Source organism: Erinaceus europaeus, chromosome 21 (genome assembly GCF_950295315.1).
Source record: "Erinaceus europaeus chromosome 21, mEriEur2.1, whole genome shotgun sequence".
Classification (NCBI taxonomy): Eukaryota; Metazoa; Chordata; class Mammalia; order Eulipotyphla; family Erinaceidae; genus Erinaceus; species Erinaceus europaeus.
The window spans coordinates 8,900,584-8,922,819 of NC_080182.1; the positions used below are offsets into that span (position 1 = coordinate 8,900,584).

Consider the following 22,236-nt stretch of genomic DNA (forward strand, 5'->3'; position numbering starts at 1 on the left):
ACTGTCGGCCAGAACTCCCTTTCCTTGCACAGTGGTTTTGCTGGTGCTCCCTGCCTCCATGACTTCACCACTCCTGGCGGACTTTCCTTAGCCCCCCCCCTTTTTAGTTGATTAATGTAATTATGATTGACAAGACCATAGGACAAGAGGGCTACAATTCTACATAGTTCCGACCATCAGAGTTCTGCACCCCATTGCCCACGATCGGAAACTTTCCTATTTTTTCTTTTTTAAATATTTATTTATTTATTTATTACTGGATAGAGACAGGAAGAAATTGAGAGGGGATGGGGAGATAAAGAGGGAAAGAGACAGAGAGACACCTGCAGACTTGCTTCACCACTCGTGAAGCTTCCCTCCTGTAGGTGGGGACCAGGGGCTTGAACCCAGGTCCTTGTGCACTGTAATGTGTATGCTTAACCAGGTGTGCTACTGCCTGGCCCCAAAGCTTCCCTATTCTTTTTCTTCTTTTTTTTTTGTATTTTATTTATTCCCTTTTGTTGCCCATGTGGTCTTTTTATTGTTACTGATGCCATTTGTTGTTGGAATAGGACAGAGAGAAATGGAGAGAGGAGGGGAAGACAGAGAGGGAGAGAGAAAGACAGACACCTGCAGACCTGCTTCACTGCTTGTGAAGTGACTCCCCTGCAGGTGGGGAGCTGGGGGCTCCAACTGGGACGCTTAACGTCAGTCCTTGCGCTTTGTACCACATGCACTTAACCCACTGCGCTACCGCCCGACTCACAGCTTCCCTATTCTTTATCCCTCTGGGAGTATGGACCAAAGATGATTATGGGGTGCAGAAGGTGGAAGGTCTGGCTTCTGTAATTGCTTCTTCACTGGACATGGGGAGGATCCATACTCCCAGCCTGTCTCTTTCTTTCCCTGGTCGGGTAGAGCTCTGCGGAGGTAGGGTTCCAGGACACGTGGGTGAGGTCATCTGCCCAGGGAAGTCAGGCTGGCGCCATGGTAGCATCTGTCACTTGATGGCTGAAAAGCAGTGAGATATAACACAGAACAAATTGTTTAATATAGCATTTAGCAGATGAGATTTGGGGTCTCCATTTTGGAAAAGCTAGTAGGTCTGTTTTAAGTATGTTCCGAGGGGCCCAGCTGATAGAGCGTGAGGAGCAGACAGGGAGGGGAGTCACTCTAGCATTCCTTCACTGCTCCTGAAGCTTTCCCATTGCACAGTGCTCCCACGCAGTGGCCAGAGGCTCTAATCTGGGTGCTCACACATGGTAAAACATGCTTTCTACCAGCTGATCTATCTCCTGACCTCTAAGCAACACAGGACCTCCTTCTGACTGCCTTGAAGGGCTTTGTAGGTATTAATTCTGCCGAATGTCTCACACATAGTAGGTACTCCATAAAGGTGACTACCATTCCTTTTTAAAAGCATCAATAAAAAAGGGAGTTGAGGGAGTCGGGCTGTAGCGCAGCGGGTTAAGCGCAGGTGGCGCAAAGCACAAGGACCGGCATAAGGATCCCGGTTCGAACCCCGGGATTTGCTTCACAGGCGGTGAAGCAGGTCTGCAGGTGTCTATCTTTCTCTCCTCCTCTCTGTCTTCCCCTCTTCTCTCCATTTCTCTCTGTCCTATCTAGAAACGATAACTACAACAATAAAACAACAAGGGCAACAAAAGGGAATAAATAAATAAATAAAATAAATATAAAAAAAAAATTTAAAAAAAAAAGGGAGTTGAACTTCCCTTTTGTTTTGATAGGAGAAACATCAAATAAATATATACTATTTTATGATGTTCGGAAACTGTGGTTGTAGGCCTCCCAATAACTTCCTTTCTCTATGCAAGTTTAGAGAAGCTAGTTCATTGCACAGTCATGAGAAGAGCTCCAGGGGAAGAGGATAAGCCATGGATGGACATGGGGGTGTGTGTGTGTGTGTGTGAGCTGTGGTCAGTCACAGATCATCAGTGAAATTTGACATTTTCACAAGTTGACATTACCTGTACAATGATTTCTGCTAAATGAAATTGAATATATTAATAGGAGTGTGGAATGTAGACAAGTGAAGTACAGGAACTTGCAAAAAAAAAAAAGGAGGATGAAGAGATGAGGGAGAAGGAATGAAAGAAGGACAAGAAAGAAGTAGCCAACTTGGGAGTCTAGCGGTAGCACAGCGGTTAAGTGCATGTGGCGCAAAGCGCAAGGACCGACGTTAAGCATCCCAGTTCAAGCCCCCAGCTCCCCACCTGTAAGGAAGTCACTTCACAAGCGGGTTAACAGGTGTCTCTCTTTCTCTTCCCCCTCTGTCTTCCCCTCCTCTCTCCATTTCTTCCTGTCCTATCTAACAACGACACATCAATAACAGCAACAGTAACAACAACAAAAGAAGTAGCCAGCTTGTCTCTCAAGACTGAAATTATGATGGTTATCATGGGGGAGGAGGGCATGATCATTGGTGGGTGCTATATAGACTTGTACTCCTATAGCATTATCATCTTGTAAACCACTATTAGATCCCTAATAAAATAAATGAATCATAAAATACCAGTAGGGTTTTTAGACAGCTTCTGGAGAGTGATATTTTAGGAATGTTAGATGGCATTACTGAAGATTTGATTAACCATATTCAACGTCATTAGTCATTAGGAAAATGGAAAACAAAAGTACAGTGAGATACCACTTCACATCCATCACCGCTCAAGCAACAGGGAATTCTAGCCCAGTTACTATTACAAAAAAATTCTTGCCATATCAACAGTATGCCATATGATCAAATACTGCGGATACTCAAACCACTGTTCATTGTTGCTTTCCTTGTTTAAATTTTCTGTAAGACCTATAATCATTTCACTTCAGGAAGCACAAGGTCAAAAAGATTAGAGGAGGGTTTATTAGTGAATAATTAAGCCCAACCTATGACTCTAAACCTTTCCCTCTTTCCTAGATGGTTGAACGTTTGAGGGCTTTGTCCTTCTCAGGACATGTCAAACAGGTTACTGGTTTTGCATGTTCCTTGGTTGATTCTGAAACCAACCACATTTAAGTTATCATATATGAATTTATTTAGTGATTTCTTCCATGAAGGAGATAGAATCAGATGAATAGGAAATGGCTCAGAAGACATTTTTTTTCTTCACTCAGTCTGTAGTTCAAAGTAGCTTGTTTGTTTGGAATAAACTCTGCAGGGATTGACGAAGTCTTATTATTAGACATCCAGTGGATTTGAAAATGCCATTGGATTTCTCAGTTCTGTATATCAGGGAAACAAAACTAATAAAGCTCAGGTTATCTGTGGAATGAGTTCACAGAGCTCTGTTGATCCCTGAGGACTTTCCTTCCTGGATGTTTTATCCCATTTAATTTAGTAGTTCTGAAATATCAGTAGACACTGTTTAATTGCTGAGGCTGTTCTCATATTGTTTACAGATGTCTGAGCCATTGGCATTCAGCTACTCTTCTGTTGTAAATCTAAGGGAATGGATGATAATATCTTAATGCCTTAGGGGGGAAAAAGCCATCTGTCCTCTTTGCCTGTATATATTTTGTTTATCCATGTATTTACTCACAATATTTGACTTTATAGAATCATTAGTTGGATTTGTGTTGTCTCCTTTTCCAGTGCTGGATTCAGCCTCCCTTCATTACTTAAGCCACAAGTAAGTATTGGCCATGGCCATGCACAACAGTAGACTTCCTTCTGAGCAGGTGAGGAAATCTACTCAAGACCACCTGAAAGCCAGAGCTGCAAGTGCTCTTTGAATTGTCATGTAATGACGTTTAAGATGCATTGTCATTAGCTGAAGAAAATAGATTATAAAGCCAGGCATGAGTTTACTCTTCTACATAGCAGACTGGCTTTTTTTTTTTTTCCAGAGCACTGGTCAGCTCTGGCCTATGGTGGTGTGGGGGATTAAACCTGGGACTTCAGAGCCTCAGACATGAAAGTTTGTTTGTATAGCCATTATGCTATCTACCCCCCCTTTTTTTCTTTCTTTCTTTCTTTTTTCTTTCTTTCTTTTTTTCTTTCTTTCTTTCTTTCTTTCTTTCTTTCTTTCTTTCTTTCTTTTTTTTCCAGAATGGCCTTTTTAATGATGTTTATTCTTCCAATCCAGGAACAAGGAATGTTCTTCTACTTCTGAGTATACTTCTCTACTTCTTTTAGCAGCGTCCCATAGTTTTCCTTGTAGAGGTCCTTCACCTCCTTCAAGAGGTTTATTTACCCCAAGGCATTTTACATTTGGGGGTACCATTGTAAATGGTATTGCATCTTTTATTCCCTTTCTTCTGGCTTTATGTTTGATAACAGAAATAACACGGACTTTTGAGTATCGGTTTTGTATCCTGCTACTTTACTGAATTTGTTAATTATTTCCAGTAGTTGTTTGGTGGAGTCTTTATTGTCTTCTAGATATATTATCATGCCATCATCAAATACTGTTCCAGTCTCTTGGAAACAGAGCTGGCAGTCAGCTGAGGTCAAGAACAAACACCTCATCACAGACCCCTGCAAGCGTCAACCCGGCTTTGACCTGGCACGTTATGATCGGGCCCTCCTCAATCGCTATCGAACAGGCCATGGCCGGTGCGCCGCTATGTTCCATCGCTGGGGAGCCAGAGACGACCCGAACTGCCCCTGCGGCTCCAGACAGACTGTGACCCACATAGTCAACGACTGCCACCTCTCCAGATTCAAAGGAGGTCTCGAAACTTTACATCAGGCTCAACCTGACGCTGTTGACTGGCTACGGAAGAAGGGCAAACGCTAGAAGAAGAAGAATCAAATACTGATAGTTTGATTTCTTCTATTTTAGTCTGTAATAATTAAATAGGCAAAAGAATAAATAGGAACTATGAGAAGGGAATGGCACAAAAGATAAAGGGAGAAGCTCAGGGTTAAATATGTATTAGTAGTACTTCTGAGAATCAGGCAAATGTCAAAATGGTAGAGAAACAAGAATGAAGAAAAAGTATGAAACTAGAAGCTAGAGCTTGGGTACTTATTCAAAATGTACTTCAGAAAAAACAAGGGATGGGGATACTTTAATGTTTTTATTAGTGATAGCATTGTTTTATAATATTACCAAATGTCAGGAGTATTTTCATGCTCACACATGATGTATAAATGTTATAAGCTGGGAGAAAAAGCAGAAACAAGAATCTATATATCTTGTTAAAACAATAGCATTAGTCATCTGGAGGGAAAAGAAGGAAGTAGGAAGACTGTACACGCTAAGTACTTTTTATACCGTTTGAATTATGAGCTCTGCAAATATATTACCTATTCAAAACAGTAGGGAAAGATAGAAACAGGCTGGGGGTATGTAGTGACCTGTCAACATTCATGTCCAGCAGAGAAGCAATTACAGAAGCCAGAACTCCCACCTTCTGCTCCCCATAAAGATCTTTAGTCCATACCCCCAGAGGGATAAAGAATAGGGAAGCTTCCAATGGAGGGGATGTGGAACTCTGGTGGTGGGATTTATGTGAAATTGTACCCCTCTTGCCCCACAATCTTGTGGATCATTATTAAATTACTAATAAAAGTAAATAAATAAAATTTAAAATGGAAAAGTAGGGAAAATAGACTAGCTTTGATCTATAATTAGAAATTCAAGAGTAGGGTACAATATCCAGAAGTGTAGTGGCTTGAGAATTCTTAAGAGTTCGTCAGAAGTTTAAGGAATTTACATGTCTCAAACAGAATAAAGGTAAACAAAAACTCACTTACACAACAGTATAACAAGACACTAAAGATGAAAACAACTCTTATAATTAATCAGTGGAAAATGTTAGCTTCTCTAGTGATAAGCTCCACATTACCATACTTGGTGTCAGAATAAAAAATAAAACAATAATGTTGGTATTATTTGATACCTTCGTAAAAGAATAGTCATCATAGAATTCTGCATCTCTCCAGACAATTTACACACAAAAATAAAAAAGGCATGCTTAGCCAATAAAGGCAGTTAGATTTTATTTGATGAAAGAAGTACCAAAATAACACCAATCATGACAAAAATTATATGCGGGAAAATCAGGTGTAAGAAGGTAAAAGTGTTTTTGCTTTGAGTAATGTTTGAGTAAGTCCCTATTGGTCCTACCCTTCTACAGAGAAAGATTTCCTTTCTGGACTAAAACAAAACAAAGCAAACAAAAAACCGGTAGCCTTACATTTCTATACTTGCCAACAAATATTGGAGATGCTTGAAGGATAGCAATAAATAGAAAAAAATAATTAAATTAGATGAGCTTGCTGTGTTTAAGACATCCGTCTCATGTAGGGTAGCTAAAGTTTCAATTTAAAAAGATATTAAGAATGACTCTATTGAGTCATTCTTAATTGAACCCAAATTGAACCCTAGCCTATCAATAACATAGAGCATCATAGGCGTATGTTATGGATAAGGAGACACTGTTAACATTAATGTTAACATATTAGGGTTTACTACAAAAGGATATAAAAAAGAATATAATTCCAAATTACAGTGGGTTAACTGTAATTACTGTGGGTTAACAGTGGGTTAAAAAATAATTAAAACCAGTGAAACCAGTAGAAAGAGAGGAGACTTACCATACTAAACAATTCAGTAAAAAGTGAATATATTACATTATGGACATCAATAATTACTTTAAAAAAAGAGAGGGAAAAAACAATTTGGTAGGCAGAAACCACACATAATATAAGTAATTCCAAATATATAAATCACCTCCATATAATTGGTTTAAACTCCCATGATAAAAAAAAAATCCCATAAGGTATAAAAGGAATACTGCTATATTCTGCTAGTGAAAAGGCCTGTTTTCTATCTTCTCGTAGTGGAGTAAAAAAGGTGTAGAGAGGTGAGGTTCCAGGACACACTGGCAAGGTTGTCTGCTCAGGGAAGTCAGGATGGAATCATGGCAGCATCTGCTATTTGGTGTCTGGAAAATGGCAGGACATAAAGTGAGACAAAATGGCTAACAAACAGGAACCAAAAAGTAGGAACAGAGAAAATGAGATTAGAGACGTTAGGTTGAAAGAAAGCTAGGAAGTCCATTTTAGGCATGTTTATAGGGGCCCACAACTATGGTAGTTTTTGATTATGTTTGATAGCAACCATGAAGTTGGATAAAGATATTGTCTGAGAAAATGGTGTCATCTTAGAAGAAAAAAAAAGAGGCTAGAAAGTTGGATTAGGGGTCAGACGGTAGCGCAGCGGGTTAAGCGCAGGTGGTACAAAACACAAGGACCGGCATAAGGATCCTGGTTCAAGCCCCTGCCTCCCCACCTGCACGGGGGGGTCGCTTTACGGTGAAGCAGTTCTATCTTTATTTCCCTCTCTCTTGTCTTCCCTTCCTCTCTCCATTCCTCTTTGTCCTATCCAATGACAACAATAACAATAATAACAACAACAAGAGCAACAAGCGCAACAAAAATGGGGAAAAAATAGCCTCCAGGAGTAGTGGATTCACAGTGCCGGCACCAAGTCCCAGCAATAACCCTGGAGGCATAAAAAAAAAAAAGTTGGATTAGGGTAGAGAATAGCTTCCATTCTTGAAAAAGTTCTGAGGATAGAATTAACTATTTACCTCCATCCACCCGACCCAAGACCCAAGAGCGTGTGTGTGTGTGTGTGTGTGTGTGTGTGTGTGTGTGTATTCTCTTTATTGATGACCTTAGACTTTCTCCCAGTTATTTAAGCATTGAGTGTCATTTGTTAAACCCAACCAGAATTAGTTTTTTGGGATATGTCTTCTTTGGGACTTTTTGCTAGATTGTCAAGCTATTTGGTCTAAGTCTAATCAATTAGAGAATTTTTGGTGCCTTCTTCAGGCACTTCAACTAGGATTCCAGGTTTATTCCAGGTGTAAGTCTAATCACCAACTACTGAGTATTGTTACTTTGAATTACATAATCACCCCTTACTTATGGATGCATGTACATCAGGAGGAGACCTTTATACAAAATACTTCAGCTATGGGACTTATAATAAAAATACTCATCTGAGAAATATGTAAGGCTGAATCTTGTAAAAATGTTGATTTAAATGTCTGAATTTCAACTAAAGTGATATTGAGTTTTATAGCTTTAAATGTATATATTTAAAAAGTAGTGAAATCATGCACATGTTAGTCCCAGATTCATAATACATAAAAAAAGTCCCTGATGTAATAATATAGACCTTCTTGATTGAGATAAAAGACTCAAAAATTGTAAAAAAAAAAAAAATGAAATTTAACAACAGAAAAAACATCAAATACATCTAAATGGTGAAAGACAAATTAAGCAAAGTAGAAAAGACAAATGCAGAATGGGAGAAAATATTCACCACATAACGTACATCACAGCTTGATCTGGAGTGAATTATATACTTAAAAACTGTACAGAAACTCATTTTCCTGCTACCATTCAGCAGAACAACAACTCCAACTTGCCAAGTTAGATTGCCTTTTTATTTCTTTATTGGGGGATTCATATTTTACATTCAACAGTAAATACAGTAGTTTTTACATGCATAACATTTCTCAGTTTTCCACATAGCAATACAACCTAGGTCCTCTGTCATCCTTTCTGGACCTGTACTCCCCCCCCCCTCCACCTCACCCCACAGTCTTTTACTTTGGTGCAATACACCAACCTTTAGTTCAGGTTCTCAAGTTAGATTATCTTAATTCCTTCCAGTTAGGCTTTTCCTAAATAATACAGTCTGTCTTGGTCATATCTTGTTCTCTAGGATTTCTCCTTCATTTCTCTCTGAGGGCAGAGGGCAGCACAGAAAAATACTGTGTTTTGCATTAATGTAACTGGCTGTGTGCCCAGTGTGACCATGAGCTCCTTGGGAAAAAGGAGCGTGTATTTGATTCAACTCTGAATCCCTAGTGTGTAGAATTTGCATATCATGCAGAGAATCTTTATGGACTCACATTGATTTGAAAGCTCCTAAAATCCCTGGGTGCTTCTGAGATGTTAAATAGAGCCAGGGTTGTATTTATCGTGTTCCCAGCAGGGCTGTTGTAAGAATTAATGTTTTAACATAAATAAATGAGGGGTTTTTGTTTGTTTGTTTCTTACTTTCTTTAAAGAACTGCTAAGGTTTGACTTTTCAAATATTTCTTAGTTTTATAATAATTTGCTCTCAGTTTTGTGTCTGAACTATAAATAAGACCATTTCTTAGTTTTATAATAATTTGCTCTCAGTTTTGTGTCTGAACTATAAATAAGACCATTTCTTAGTTTTATATTAATTTGCTCAGTTTTGTGTCTGAAATATAAATAAGACCATTTCTTAATTTTATAATAATTTGCTCTCAGTTTTGTGTCTGAAATATAAATAAGGATATTTCTTAGTTTTATAATAATTTGCTCTCAGTTTTGTGTCTGAAATATAAACAAGGCCACTTCTTAGTTTTATAATAATTTGCTCTCAGTTTTGTGTCTGAAATATAAATAAGGCTTTAATGCTTTCTCATGGAGCATAATGACTGTATACAATCATCCACCAAATCAGACCACCTTAAGGTTTCTGTCTACATACTTGTCAAGCAGTCGCACTGCCTGCATTTTATTGTTTCACAAGAAGGTCCTGGTGTCTGCATCTGTAGGAGGGCTGGGCGGTGTGCTGTGGGGAGAGAGACTCCACCCTGACATGCTCCTTCTGTCCTCACCCTTCCCCCACCCTGTTTCTCAGTGAGATGAAGCAGAAGCTAGATGAGGAAGGCAGCAAGTGCAGCATTCTCTCCAAGCACCAGAAGTTCGTGGAGCACTGCTGCATGCGCTGCTGCTCACCCTTCACCTTCCTGGTCAACACCAAACGCTGCTGTGGGGACTGTAAGTTCAACGTCTGCAAGAACTGCTGCTCCTACCAGAAGCACGAGAAGGTCTGGATCTGCTGTGTCTGCCAGCAAGCAAGGTAAGTGGCCCAGTGTCCTGCTGGGGTCTCCGCTGGTGACACTGTCTCTCTTCAGCCTGGCAGGGGCAGCAGCGTTAGTGGTCCTCACAAAGCACTGACTGCAGTGGGCAGTGACTGAGGTCAAGTGGACTCGGGGACGCCTAGTGAGCTTCATGGAGAGGAGGAGAGGTTGCTAGGTTCTCATCTAGTTTCCGTTCGTTCGTTCATTCATTCATTCATTCATTCATCCATCCCATAGGCATATGCTGGAGTCTTAAGAATTAGGCTGGGTGCAGGAGATATGAGGACACATCTGACAGGTTGTTTAGAGAGACGATGGAATGACCCCAGTGTACAGTGATGCATGCCTGGTCAACTTACTCATTAGCTGTGGGGACACAGCAAAGAGTCACTAGCTCTGGAGTCTTAAGAAAGCGTCACAGAGGATGAGCAACAAAAGAAGGCTGATAAAAGGCATGAAAGAGTGAATGCTGTGGAAAGAAGGCGCTTCAGCCCCATGTCTGTCTATAGAGAGTCTCTCAGAGATAGTTACCTGTTTCATTCTTCATCAGGGACTAGAGAAGCATTGATAGGATACAAACTAGATAATATGTCAGGGCCTGGTACTTGTCCCTTGGAATTCTTAAATCTTTCTGGTCTTAGCATCCACATATGGGCACAGGAAAAGGTGGATTCACCATGCAGGCACCTCGCTTAATGATAACCCTGGTGGTGGTAAAGCAATTGGAAAAAAGTGAAATTCACTTCTTGGCTTACAAGCGATTTAACTAGGAATAAAGTTTTTAACTTTCTTCCAGCATATTCATATTCAAGTAATTACATTTTTGCATGTTGTATATCAGGAAGGACATAGTTGGTGTGTATGTGGAATCTCAATCAATCAATCAATAAAAGTTGACAGCAACTCTGTGAAGCTGCAGACCACCAAATGCTAAGACTGTTTGCAGACCCATCTTTTAATTACCGTGACCGGAAGTATTCTTATCTCTGTGAAGATTGAAACCGTTTTGCTGTATTGGTTTAATTTCTACTAAATGACTGTGGGCTTTGGGTGGGGCATCCTACGAGCTATGAACACAAAAATCCATTCATAAAATAGTAAGGAGTTGGGAATTCAAGGTAACAGTCATGCAAAAATATAAGCAGATTGTATCAGAAACAGGTGGGTGTATCAACCAGAAGGGCTTTCATCTTCTATAGTCATTTCTTTCTATTTTTCCATTTTTGGCACCTAGATTATCACCGGGGCTCGGTTCCTGCATCCCAACTCCACTGCTCCTGGAGGTCTTTTTTTTTTGTTTTCTGCTGCTACTCACACAACTCACGTGGCTTATAAAGTACCATGACGCCTGTTTCTTAGAAATGCTGCCATGTATTTTAAAGATGCCATAGTAAGTTTGCAGTTCCTTAAAGAAGATATAATGTTAAAAACCATCATTGGAATAAGGGCAGTTATAGGTAGCAGATACATAGAGAAATACTGAAACTCACTCGAAAGCAATGGAATAGAGATGTAAGCTTCATATAGCTTTTTTTTTCCTCATTAAATCAGTGACCCCCCCCCCCCATACACACACATCATTTTCTTGGGGGAAATAATGGCTTACAGGAAATAATTGACACACAGGTACATTTTCTGACCTCCCTGTGACTGATGTCTGCACAGCACCGACTGAAGTCCCTGTCCACCCTCAACAAAGGGTCCTCAACAACCTTTGCGATATTTATTTATTAGCTTGTTTACAGCTGAGAGGAGAGAATCAGAGCACCACTTTCTGGCACACATAATGCCAAGGACCAAACGTGGGACCACATGCCTGAGAGTCCAACACTGATCCACTGCATTACATGGGCCACTGGTGTTTTTGTTTTTGTTGTTGTTGTTGTTTAATAATCATTCTACTCAGTGTTGACAGCGATAGATTGAAAAAGGCATTTTCAGTCACTGCCGGGGAACTTTAAATGAAAGTAATCTTTTATCAACAAAAATCAAGAGCCTTTGGTGTGACCAAGTGCTAGATATGATTATTTACTTTTTGCATACACAATATTCAGTTTTTAAAACTCGTACCTAGAGATACAACTAAATACTTTATTTCTGTCCCAAAAAAATGACTTTTACTGAAGTATGTGTAACAGAAAAAATAGAAACTAAATGCTCAGTAAAATAGTAAAAGTAAAATAGGATATGTTCCAGTTGTGATGAGACCTTTAATATATGTGTACACACACATATATATTTATTAACATGAATACATTTTTATATTAAAATGTCAGATTAAAGACTGGAATGATAACAGTGCTTATGCAGTAGATATTCAAGCCTGAGACTTTGAGGTCCTAGGTTCAACCCCCTAACACTACCATAAACCAGAGCTGAGCAGTGCTATGATAAAAAATAAATAAATAAATGAAATGAGATGAAAAGTAAATGAAACTTCAGATTGAAGCTACATTAGAATATTATCATTCTATAACAAAAAAAAAGCAGAATAAGACTAAATGTAAGTATATAATCAGAGCCACTAATGATAATTCATCTTTGGGAGCTAAGCTTATAGATAATATTTCCCATATCTATTTCCATGTTTTTCATGTGTGACTTTATAACCAGGTGTCTAGGATTTGCTTCTTCATGCTTCCCCATTCTAAACTTTCTTCCTCTTCACCTCATTTAGTGCCATGATTACCACAACCAACCTACAACCCCATTTTTGCCGTAAGAGTAAAACTACCAAATTTCCCTGGTTAACGGATTCACTAAAGGGGCCTCATTTTTGTTTTTGTTTTTTCCCTCCAGGGTTGTTGCTGGGGCTCGGTGCCTGCACTAGGAATCCACTGCTCCTGGCAACCATGTTTTTTTTTCCATTGTTGTTATGGCTTCTGTTATTGCTGTTGCTGTTTTATAGGACAGAGAGAAATGGAGAGAAGAGGGGAAGAAAAAGATAAGAGAGGAGGAGAGAAAGCTAAGACACCTGCGAAGCGACCCCCCTGCAGGTGGGGAGCCGGGAGCTTGAACAGGGGGGATTGTATTTTAAAGTTCTAGTTAATGGACAGTTTAGTTTAAAGGCAACAGCCTAGCCATAAAAGATCACCATAGCAACTGACTGTGATCATTTATTTTAATGAGAGAGAGATACAGAGAGAGCTCTGAGGATGAGAGCCCTGCTCAGCTCTGGCTGATGGTGGGGATGGGGGTTGAAACTGGGACCTTAGAGCCTCAGGCTTGTGAGTCTCTTGCACAGGCATTCTGCTCTCTCCCCAGCCCTAGCTAACATTATTTAAAATAATTTTAATAGGGAGTTGAGCGGTAGCGCAGCGGGTTAAGCGCATGTGGCGCAAAACGTTAATGGACCAGTGTAAGGATCCCGGTTCGAGCCCCTGGCTCCCCACCTGCAGGGGAGTCGCTTCTCAGGCGGTGAAGCAGGTCTGCAGGTGTCTATCTTTCTCTCCCCCGCTCTGTCTTCCCCTCCTCTCTCTATTTCTCTCTGTCCTATCCAACAACGACATCATCATCAACAACAACTACAACAGTAAAACAACAAGGGCAACAAAAGGGAAGAAATAAATAAAATAAATATTTTAAAAAATGATTTTACTAGTGACTTACAAGACTGTAAGGTAATAGGGGTATGATTCTACACCACTCCCATCACTGACAATCAGTACCCCCACCGTCTTCAATGGCGGCCACCATTGTTCTCCCAAGGTCATAGATACAGGTCGAATATATATATTTTCTTTTTTCAAGTTCATGTGTTTCAATTCTCCATAACGCACACATGAGAGAAACCATCCCGTGGTTGTCCACCACCTCCTTCCTTATTTCGCCAAGCATAATCACCACCAGTCGCATTCATTTAGTTGCTATAGTCTTTGCACTCCATACCTTTGGCACACCAGCCTCTCACATCACCCGCTTTCAGGTCTACCATGTCCAAAACACAGGAGACATGTAGTGCTCTAAATGACCGAGTCTCTGTTTTTAAGCAAAGTATAGACAAACACGGTGGAACATTGTCCACTAGAACTTTGATTAAACCCTTGAGCTCTATGGTAAACCGGCGACCTCTCAGCATGTGCTTTGGCCTCATCTCGGAGCCAGGGAGTTAGTTAGTGGCATAACGTTACAGAAATGCTTTCATCCCCAAAACACCAGAGAGGTTTATCTTGCCATGCAACTTCCACAAGCTCCTATTAAATCTGTAGTCTTCACTTTCGGTCATTTTTAGTTTATTGGCAGTGGGGTTTTATTAAGTGAGTTTGTCCAGAGGACTGTGATGACTTCTTTCATGCATCAGCTTGACTGGGCTGTTAGATCAAACAGCTATTTAGTAAACACAAGTTTAGCTATTGCCGTGAAGACATCCTTTTCAGATAAGATTACCATTTAAATTGGTAGCCTTTAAGTATAGCAGCTACTGTCCATAATTTTGGTGTGCCTCACCCCATCATCTGAAAGCCTTAAGAGGAAAAAAAAAAAAAAAAAAGACAGGGGCCAGGTAGTAGTATACCTGGTTAAGTGCACACATCATAGTGTGTAAGGACCCTGGTTCAAGCCCCTGGTCCCCACCTGCAGAGGGAAAGCTTCCCAAGTGGTGAAGCAGGGCCACAGGTGTCTCTCTTTTCTGTCTCCCCCTTCCCTCTCCATTTCTGGCTAACTCTACTAATTCTATCCAATAAATAAGTATAAAAATTTTTTAAAAAGAGAGGGAAAAAAAGACAGACTTCTTCAAAAAAGAGTCTTTTTCACTATCAGATAGGCTTTACATTCTTTCTGCAATATCAGCTACTTCCATAGGCCTTCTGCCTGCCAACCTACCCTGAAGATTTTGAACTTGCCAGGATCACATGAGCTAATCCCTGAAAATAAATATTTCTCTGTAGATAAGAGATAGGTATAGATCTCTTACTGGCTGTTTCTCTGGAGAACTGTGACTAATCCAGGGACCCGTGGGGATGTAAGATATGAAAGTGGGGTGAGAAGAAGGGAGAGATTGCATAGTGTGTGTCCTGGCTGGCCCTTGAGATGGGGCTGAAGTCAGGAACTCTCCACAAGTGCTTTCACCATGGAACACAGAACATGGAACCCAGGATTGTTGCTGTACATTCTAGGACCCCATGGTGGAGGGAGGCAGAAGGATGGATGCTATTGCGTGGATGTAAGTTCAAGCACAGAGAGGATTCTTGGCCCTGGCAGCACTGGGAAATGGGACAGTGATTCTTGATCACTGATTCTTGATTCACTGGAGAGTAAGACCTGACAACAGAAAGTGTCAACCTGGTGATTTCTATACAGCTCGGTATCCACAGAGGGCTAGAATTCACTCCACTAGCGACTTCCCACCAGATTTTTTTTTTTTTTGCCTCCAGGGTTATTGTTGGGGCTCAGTGCCTGCACTATGAATCTACTGCTCCTGGAGGCCATTTTTCCCCCTTTTGTTGCCCTTGTTGTTTTAGCCTTGTTGTGGTTATTATTGTTATTGTTTATGTCATTCATTGTTGGATTGGACAGAGAGAAATGGAGAGAGGAGGGAAGACGGGGAGAGAAAGATAGACACCTGCAGACCTGCTTCATCGCCTGTGAAGCGACTCCCCTGCAAGTGGGGAGCCGGTGGCTTGAACCAGGATTCTCTTGCCGGTCCTTGCGCTTTGCACCACCTGCACTTAACCCACTGTGTTATCACCCGACCCCATTCCCACCAGATTTCTCCAGGGCTCGGATGTGAATGTGATCTGGCTGCACCCTCTGTCACCCCACGGATGGCCAGCGTGGATCCAGCTGATCTGGCTGACTGGACAGGTGTCCCCTTCCTCCCTCACTGCTCCAGGTGTGTCCTTCCCAAAACTGTGCACTCAGTTGAAGAGGGCAAAATTCCCCAAACAGAGATGGACTGGTCTTGTGGAGGGCACAAGAGTAGCTGTGCCCCCTGCTAGAGCCTCCAAACAGGCTCTCCAGATTGCCCCAGGGCGAAGGCCCAGAAGCAGTAACACTGGGATTGTTATGAAGATCATACTGTACGATGTGGCTGACAAGGTGGCTTACCCAAATAGTACATCCTGCTTTGTCATGCTCATGACCCAGGTTGCAGCTGCACTCCCACCAGACTTGGCTGCTGTGGTCTCTTTCCCTCTCATCTCTCCTTTTCTCTATCTCTGTAATTGTCCTGCCTTAAAAATTCTTCTTCAAGTGGTGAAATCCCCTGGTGATGACAGAAAAGAAAGGAAGAAAGAAGGAGAGGAAGGAAGGAAGGAAGGAAGGAAGGAAGGAAGGAAGGAGGAGAGGAAGGAAGAAGGAAGGAAGGAAGGAGGAGAGGAAGGAAGGAAGGAAGGAAGGAAGGAAGGAAGGAAGGAAGGAAGGAAGGAAGGAAGGAAGGAAGGAAGGAAGTCGGGCGGTAGCGCAGCGGGTTAAGCGCACGTGGTGCAAAGCGCAAGGACCGGCATAAGGACCCCGGTTTGAACCCCTGGCTCCCCACCTGCAGGAGAGTCGCTTCATGGGCGGTGAAGCAGGTCTGCAGGTGTCTGTCTTTCTCTCTGTCTTCCCCTCCTCTCTCCATTTCTCTCTGTCCTATCTAACAATGGACGACATCAACAACAACAATAATAACCACAACAAGGCAACAAGGCTACAACAACAAGGGCAACAAAAGGGTAAAAAAAATGGCCTCCAGGAGCAGTGGATTCATGGTGCAGGCACTAAGCCTCAGCAATAACCCTGGAGGCAAAAGGAAGGAAGGAAGGAAGGAAGGAAGGAAGGAAGGAAGGAAGGAAGGAAGGAAGGAAGGGAGGGAGGGAGGGAAAGTTGCTTTATATGCTTTTTTCCAGAGTCTGGTGACACTTATGGAAAAATACTGATTTGGGCAAAGCTAGGAAAAAAGAAACTTGGATATTAAAAAAAAAAAAAAAGGAAGCTGAATCACTCCTGCCAACAGGAGAACCAATAACCCAAACTGGGAGGCAGTACAGAGTCATCCTGAGGTAGGTGGTAGCATAGTGACCATGATTTTCATTGTTTTAATTTATTTTTATTAGTGATTTAATATTGATTTACAAAATTATATCTCAACTGGGTATAACTCCACACTGTTCCGCTTCCACCACCAAGAGTTCTGAATCCCCAGTCCCTCCATCGCAAACCACCACAGTCCTCCCAAGGTTGCAGACACGGTTAACTAACATCTCTCCAACTGTCTGCCTATATTTGTGCATAATTGCCCCCTTTTGCTCCCAGGTCCAGTCCACTCTTCCCCTCTAAGCCACTCATGACCCTATTCCTACATCCAAATGTCCCTCCCTTTTTCCCTCTCTCCAAGTCCTGATGGAGCTGGAGTTTAGAGTGCTCTTACCTTCTTTTTCCTATCACTTCTCCCCCACTGGGAGTATGGATCAGTCTTGTTTTGGGGGTGCAGAAGGTGGGAGTTCTGGCTTCTGGAATAGCTTCTTTGTTGGACATGGGTGTTGGCAGGTGGTTCCATATCCAATGCCTATTTCTATCTTTCCCTGGTGGGGCGGGGCTCTGGAGAGGTGATGTTCCAGGACATATTGATGAGGTCGCCTGCCCAGAGAAGTCAGGATGGAATCATAGTAGCATCTGCAGTCTATTATCTGAGGCTGCTGATCTTTCAGCTGTAGATTATGAGTTCTGTTTGTGTCTCTTGCTGTATTTATTTGTTGTTTTGGGCAGAGAGCTGTCCCCATCCCTTTTACTCCATGGCCACATCTCCCAGAAGTCACTGTGAGTTTTATTACCAAGTTCCCCTGAACCTTCCTCCCTGAGCCTCGTATCTTCAGGTTTCCCTTCAATTCAGTTTTATAGATTTTCATTCAATTACTTTTTAGCAGTAGATACTCAGTTTACTTCTGCAGCTTTGAACAGAACCCAGAGAGCCACCGGGATACAGGAGAGATGATGGGATCAGAGCTGAGAGGTGGAAATCCTATCACAGGGTGGTGTCAGAGCAGGTGACCATCCTGGTATGCGACTGAGGAGGGGGTGGTCGTTTCCCACGTGATCTCTTATCTTCCATATTGAAAGGCAGTATTTTTAAAATTGACTGACCTTGTCAATAATTTAGTGTAACTTACAAGAAAGGAATACTTGATTATCTCATTTTCTAAAATCCCTGGTGCATAGCCAACAGAAAGGGCTTTGGGTGCAATGTTAATTAAATGTGTGCTTCATAGGAATGGGGGAGCAAGATAGGTATCTAAGGGGGGAAGCACAGGACCCTGCTGGGTCTGGTATTCCGCCACTAGTGGTTTCTGCTTCCTTTTTTTTAATCCTTTATTTCATTTCAATTTATGTTACAGAGTGAGATAGGCGATGAGGGAGGGAAAATCATTTCTCCAGCATCAGCGGAGTTTCACCTGTTGTCTTTCTTGCACTTTTGTGGTAGGGGAGATGACACTCAGGGGCCAGTGCATGCTTGCTAGGCAGGAGCTCAACAAAACTGGAAAGCATAAATCATCACTAAAAACAATACTGGACCGTAGATTACTACGTGCTTTTTGGCACATAGCTCAGATGGATTTCAAAGTAAAGAAATATATATTAAACCTGTTTCCATTCCCGGCTATAAGAGCAAGTTTTCTTTTTTTTTCTCTCTCTCTCTCCAGGCTTACAGTTTTAATAAAGAGATAAAGTCAAGTGCTGAACTTTTGAATAGTAAAAATCTTCATCTCTATAGAAAGGCACTAGCTAAAAAGCCATCTCATTGCAATAATGTTTCTAATAAATGAATGTGTTCATGTTTGCTTCTGTTTCCCAGAACTTTATGCCTTTTTGGTTTATCATCCGTATCAGATTTGCTAACTCACCCCAAATATTTTGACAGCTGTAGCCTCATGCCTCAATATGATTTATTAAGTTCAGTTTATTAACATTTTTCTCTCTGTGTCAGAGGATGGTAACAGGATGATACATGAGAGACTTTCACATAAAATAAATGACATTAACATAAAATCCTGCAAGGAAAGACAAGTGTGACTGGACTATCTGTTCAAATGGAAAATGAGGGAGTTGGGCAGTAGTTGCAGCAGGTTAAGCACATTTGGTACAAAGTGCAAGGACTGGCGTAAGGATCCCAGTTTGAGCCCCGGGCTCCCCACCTGCAGGGGAGTCACTTCACAAGCGGTGAAGCAGGTCTGCAGGTGTCTATCTTTCTCTCCCCCTCTCTGTCTTCCCCTCCTCTCTCCATTTCTCTCTGTCCTATCCAACAATGATGACATCAAGAACAACAACAATAATAACTACAGCAAGGGCAACAGAAGGGAATAAATAAATATTTTTTAAAATTTTTAAAAAAAGGAAAAGGAAAACTATGGGTTTTCCAATTCAGAGAGGAATAAGCAAATAGGGGCCCACACACCAAGCTGGCCGATGCATCTGCTTCCGTAACAAGATTTCACAGGGACTTGGTCACATCCATTGTCTGCACGTCATCTGTACTTTCTTTCAACCACTACGACAGACCTAAGTGGTCACAACAAAGACTGTACAAACCACAGGTGCAAGGGTAACTACTATCAAGACATTAAAAGAAAATTTTGCCAGCCAGCACTTTAGACAAGAAATGACCACCCTTACCTGGATTTCAGCACATTGCGATTCTGAACATAATTTGGACATTTAGATGAAAAGCAGAGAGGGAGAGTGGATGATAGTGATGGCAGTTATTAGTGTCTGCCTTGGTGCGGTGTGAAATATCTGGGGATTTCTAACACCTGACCCCATGACTCTATACTAAGGTACCCCACTTATAAGACCAGACTTTCTAGCCTTGAAACAGTGGGGCTGTTTTAAAAAAAAAAAATCTCAACTTTGCATATAACATTCTTGAGCACCGTTTCTTTTTAAACAATGAATAGTCATTAGCTTTGCTCATTGGCAATGAAGAGAAAATTGTTAAAAAGGAAAATGTTCTTACCCAAAAAGAACCTCCCCTTTCTCTCCCTCTCTCCACCAGGGTAACTAACAAACATCAAAACTATATACAAACCTATGTTTATAGCAGCACAATTTGTAATAGCCAAAACCTAGAAGCAACCCAGGTGTCCAGCAACAGATGAGTGGCTGAGCAAGTTGTGGTCTAGATCCACAATAAAGTACTACTCAATTCCCAGACCTGTGTTAATGGTGAAAGTTAGAGAGTCAACCAGCAACGTGTGTGCTCAGGGCAGATGGTAACCTGGAAGTGTAGTGGAGCAGGGGAGCTGCTGGGAGAGGGAATTGGGAAACGGAGGCCAGATCAACAGCAGGACATGTGAATCAGAGAGGATGCAAAAGCTGGATTTTTTTCTTTTTTCCTCCAGGGTTATCGATGGGGCTCAGTGTCTGCACTGCAAATCCACAGCTCCTGGAGGCCATCTTTTTTCCATTGCTGTTGTTGGATAGGACAGAGAGAAATGGAGAGAGGAGGAGAAGACGGGGGGGGGGGGGGGGAGAGAAAGACAGACACCTGCAGACTTGCTTCACCACTTGTGAAGCGACCCCCTGCAGTGGGGAGCTAGGGTATGAACAGGGATCCTTGTGCTGGTCCTTGCGCTTTGTACTATGTGCACTTAACCCGCCGTGCTACCGCCTGGCCCCAGGCTGGATTCTTTTTACCAGCCAGAAGTTAAATGGAGGACAAGAGGGGCAGGCCAGATGGACCAAGTAAAGGCAGAATCAGTGGCAGAGCAGAAAGTGCTGACAAGATGAACACTAACATGTTGAGAGCTGACTCTTATTGCTGGCAGAGTAAATTTGCGAAGAAAACGGACCCAGGACTGCACTTCCCCCTTTACTGCATGTAGTCCTGTAACACAGAGAGCACTCATCTCTGAGACTGCTACTGGGAGCATATTTGCAGACACTGAACTTACTGAGGCAGTGACTTGCTGCATGGCATGCTCCAGGTAAAGATAGGGGCATGATCCAAGCCCAGCTTTTTGACTCTGCTTGTGTGTTCTCAGCAGGACTGGATTCATGCAAGGAAAGACAGAGGAATGTGGGGGGGGGGGTTCCGAGTAAAGAGGTGAATTTTTCTTTTTTCTTTTTTTATTTACAAAGCACAGATACCCAGGACATACCCAGACAAAATAGCTGTGGTATTAAAATTTCATAGAGGGGCTAATGACTGGGAAAGCAAATGCCTAAAAAGGCTCCCTGGGAAGGCACAAGTGGGAATGAAAGGTCGTGAGGCACTGGCAAAGACAAGCTCCTGAGATGCCTGGATTTGGTTTACTTTTCCTGGAGCTAATGATTTGTTTCCTTGGTTTCACCGGCAGTGGCTGCTACAGCTTCACATATAATGATCTTGTTTGTGAAAGTGGAGAGAGAAAAAAAAAATTGAACCTTTGCTGGTGTGAGAAAAGAATGCCCCTGCCCCTCAAATGAGTTCTCACTCCACTAAATGTGATGGGCAGATTGCAGCATGTGCTGCAAGGGAGCTCATCCCTACCGAAGAGAAGACTGTCAGCTGTGATCCTTGGTAGCAGATATTAAGGAGTGAGAGTCCACAGATTTCCACTTTCCCTGTGTGTGAGTAAACTAACCCTACATATTAGCTTTCTAAGATTACTGTAAGGATTTCAGCCCATTACTTAAAAACTCCTGGCATAAATGAAAACCTTTGATCCCTTTGAGGCTATAACTACCAAGAGTTCAAATGACTGTTACATTCCTGAGTTCTTGTTGAATTTTTAATACATTTTTTAAAAATTTATTTTCGCTTTTGTTGTCCTTGTTTTTTATAATTGTTGCTGGTATTGATGTCATCATTGTTGGGTAGGACAGAGAAAAATGGAGAGAGGAGGGGAAGACAGAGAGAGGGAGAGAAAGATAGACACCTGCAGACCTGCTTCACTGCCTGTGAAGCGACTCCCCTGCAGGTGGGGAGCCTTGGGCTCCAACCAGGATCCTTACCATGGTCCTTGCGCTTTGTGTCATGTGCACTTAACCTGCTGCACTACCACCATACTCCCCCTCTCTCCCTCTCTATCTCCCCATCCCTCTGGTTTTCTCTCTGTCTCTATCCAATAAGTAAAATAATAATAAAGAAAATATTGGTATCTCTCCAAGTAGTGAGGAATTTTCCCCCCTTTTTCTTGTATGGGTTTCAAGATTAAAGATGACAGGATATAGTTCCACACCACACTCACCACCAGAGTTCTGTGTCCCCACCCTCCCTCTTACCAAAGATAACCACCATAGGTCAGTGAGCAACTTTTGATTGATTTTTTTTCTGCTATGCTGTAGTTTCCAACCACATTACAACCACATTACAATCAGTGCTTATTACTTTGTAATGAAGAAAACAAATATTTCTATTCATAAACATATGATGACCTCTCAGGGAAAAAAAATTCCTAAAACCAGGTCAAGGACAAAATAATATTG

General features: G+C 41.8%; 1 protein-coding gene across 5 annotated transcripts in view; it reads left to right on the forward strand.

The window, feature by feature from the left end:
• The window catches only part of MYRIP (myosin VIIA and Rab interacting protein), a 347,454-nt gene that overhangs the window by 134,997 nt on the left and 190,221 nt on the right, over positions 1-22,236 (forward strand). For all 5 annotated transcript variants that reach the window (XM_060180352.1, XM_060180354.1, XM_007517826.3 and 2 more), the window contains exon 3: positions 9,636-9,857. In XM_060180352.1, coding sequence (XP_060036335.1) covers positions 9,636-9,857 — 222 coding nt within the window. The remainder of the gene's footprint in view (positions 1-9,635; positions 9,858-22,236) is intronic.